General features: G+C 30.1%; 1 protein-coding gene across 1 annotated transcript; it reads left to right on the top strand.

Annotated features, from left to right (window-relative positions):
• Nucleotides 1-379: 379 nt before the first annotated feature.
• Nucleotides 380-2,936, top strand: LOC107639041 (phylloplanin-like). Its single transcript, XM_016342454.3, has 2 exons — nt 380-609; nt 2,489-2,936. The coding sequence occupies exons 1-2, from the start codon at nt 420-422 to the stop codon at nt 2,764-2,766; spliced, it is 468 nt and encodes a 155-aa protein (XP_016197940.1). The 5' UTR covers nt 380-419; the 3' UTR covers nt 2,767-2,936.
• Nucleotides 2,937-3,180: the final 244 nt, after the last annotated feature.

The raw sequence follows: 3,180 nt of genomic DNA, 5'->3' as shown, positions 1-3,180 counted from the left end.
TTGGAGGAATCGTGTGATATAAGAAACATGATTATATGTTAAAAAGCTCTAAATTAGTGGGAACTCTACTTTGAAGACATAAAACTTTAGTTGCTTACGTTTTTGATAGACCACACATAATGGCATAATTCTATTCATGCAAAAATGCAGCTCATAAAACATGTGCTTATAAAAATAAAAAAAATAAAATAAAATGAAAAAAAGTTGTATGGTTGAAAATAATTACTGAGAGAAAGGAAAGGAATATTGTCATTTTGGTATAGGTCACTTAGATAACAAGTTTTCCCACTATTACCCAAATTCCAACTATGTTATTGAAGCATGATAAAAATTTGGTGCTTCTCTTCGGTATAAATTGTCTAGCTACACAACTAAATTGTTGCAACCAAAATTTATCATAAGATATAGTTCTCATAGCCATGGCCATGAAAATTGTTGTTATGTTGTCTCTCTTAGTTGTTGTTGCAATGGCAATTCCTGAAGCCAAAGCTCAGCTTGGGATTCTAAATGATCTCCTTGGTTCAGCTAACATTCAAGGGACAGTGTTGTGCACTTTGAATTTGAAGGACAATATTGATGATAATGGGGATGGAGCCCCAGCATTTTCAAGTAAGGCTGAAAATTCATTAATCATCATTTATTTGTTAATGGTCGAGTTGTGAGTCGAGTTAAATTTTTATGACTTGAATTAAGTTTGACTCGGTTCAATTCAACCCATCTTCGACCTAATTTCAATATATTAGTTAAAATTTGCACAAATTTGATGTTCGAAAATATTTAATAGCCAAAACAAATTAGTCAAAAACAGTTATTAGAACTTACCTTATTTAGCATCATTAATTGGTGCAACTTACTTTTTAACTGGTTTTTTATTTCTGTCTTTTTAGCATTATTGTTTGATGTTGTACTGATTATAAACAATAGCCTTAATTAATTCACTCATTAATCAATCCTGCCGAATATACGCTTTTTATAATAAATACCATTTTTACACCGGTATTTTATTAACAACCAAACACGTGTTCTTTTTGTTTTGTTAATTAAAAAATAATTTAAATACACAATTAATTTGTAACAACTGTATTTTGTATGGTGTTTGCTATGGTACGATGATAAATTTATACGTACCGATACGTTTAAAATATGGACAAGTAAGAAGAAGTCACGTGGAATTTATTTTCCACGTCAGCATTTAATTTTTTCTTTTTTAAATATATATAATATCACCACTTTTACTAATATACCCTTTTAATTAAATAAAAATAAAAAAATTATTTTTTATTTAATTTTATAAAAAGTCTTAAACATCCTTACTTTATTTGATTAAACAAAAATACCCTTTTAAATCAATCAAATTTTAAAATTCAATTAATCCTAATTTTATAGTTTCAATTAATTTAAACAATAAAATAAAAACATATTAAAAAAAACAAAAATCAATCGTTCTTCGTCTTCTCCAATTCCCCTAATCATTCATCACCCTCTAAAGCAAGCAAAGGAAAACATATCAAAAAATAAAAAATCAATCTGTTCTTCATCTTCTCCTAATATCATTCGTGCCCCCTCCCCTCTGAAGCACACCAAAACGGCAAAACCCTAACAATAGTTGACTGCATTGATCTCGAAAACCATAGAAGGCCATTAATCCAGCCGCAAATATCGAACCGGAACAAAATAAGGCCAGCATTGCCAAACGAATCACTCTTCCATAGGTTGATTCGGTGTGATTGCTGTTGGAAAACCATGACTTTGATCTTTGGTAAAGTGAGAGACGGATCCTGCTGAAGGGCCAAAGGAGCTTTGACCAAACTGATACCCTGATCTAACTCCTTCCTCACCTCCCTCTGCACCTTCACCTTATTTCCCTTCATCCTGCAAAAATCGCCGCAAAACATCAACAAACAACCACATTAAGGACATTTACGAAGCTCTTTAATACAGATGAAGAACATATTAATTTTTTATTTTTTTGATATGTTTTGCTTTGCTTTAGAGGGGATAAATGATTAGGAGAATTGGAGAAGACGAAGAATGATTGATTTTTGTTTTTTTTTAATATGTTTTTATTTTGTTCTTTAAATTAATTGAAACTATAAAATTAGGATTAATTGAATTCTAAAATTTGATTGATTTAAAAGGGTATTTTTATCTAATCAAATAAAGTAAGGATGTTTAAGACTCTCTATAAAATTAAATAAAAAATATATTTTTATTTTTATTTAATTAAAGAGGTATATTAGTAAAAGTGGTGATATTATATATATTTAAAAAAGAAAAAATTAAATGCTGACGTGGAAAATAAATTCCACGTGGCTTGTTATTACTTGTCCATATTTTAAACGTATCGGTACGTATAAATTTATTATCGTACAGTAGCAAACACCATTTTGTATAGATGTTAAGAGTGTTTTGTGTATGAATAGTATTTTTGAATTAATTAATTATGTGATAGTTTGGTCTCGCCATTAATATTTGATATATTTATCAGATGCTCAAGTGCAACTAATGTGTGGAGGGAAGGTGCTTTCTAATGCAACAACCAATGGTGCCGGAAAATTCTCAATGAAGATGGATTCTGTTGATTCACTTGTATATGATTTATCATCAATGCTCAATGGTTGCAACCTCATGGTTCCAACACCACTCTCTGATTGCAACTCAAACCTTCCTTCTGTTGGGTCTCTTATTTCAACCTTGCGCTTTCTTGGGATAACTAACTCTGTTGCCAACATTACTCCATCTGGGTTTCACTTTGTGCCCTCTTAATTCAACTTAAGTTAATTAATTAAACCATGTCCCTATATTAGGATGACAAAAAACTATATGATTAAATAAATTAAGTCATCAATTATACTTGTATTACCTATGCCATTTCTAAATTAGTATTTGGACAAAAAATTAATTATGATGATGATTATTCACCACCCCCTCTTAAACATATATGGTAAGGCATCACATTGACTTATGTTGTTGCTTGTGGAAATTAACTATAAAGGATTATATTGGGATAATCATTTGTAATTCTCAGATCTACTTATATATATTGACAATAATAGCATGATCCTTTGACGTTGTTAACACACCTTGTATCTTAATCAGTCTCTGCTACTATCGGCACTAGTTTATTTGGATCCACTTCTCTGATTCTAATTCTTGTGAAAATCATGAGAATATTGTATT

The sequence above is a fragment of the Arachis ipaensis genome, chromosome B4 (genome assembly GCF_059453495.1).
Source record: "Arachis ipaensis isolate K30076 ecotype BB chromosome B4, ASM5945349v1, whole genome shotgun sequence".
Taxonomy (NCBI): Eukaryota; Viridiplantae; Streptophyta; class Magnoliopsida; order Fabales; family Fabaceae; genus Arachis; species Arachis ipaensis.
This window is presented reverse-complemented; position numbering and strand designations above follow the sequence as displayed.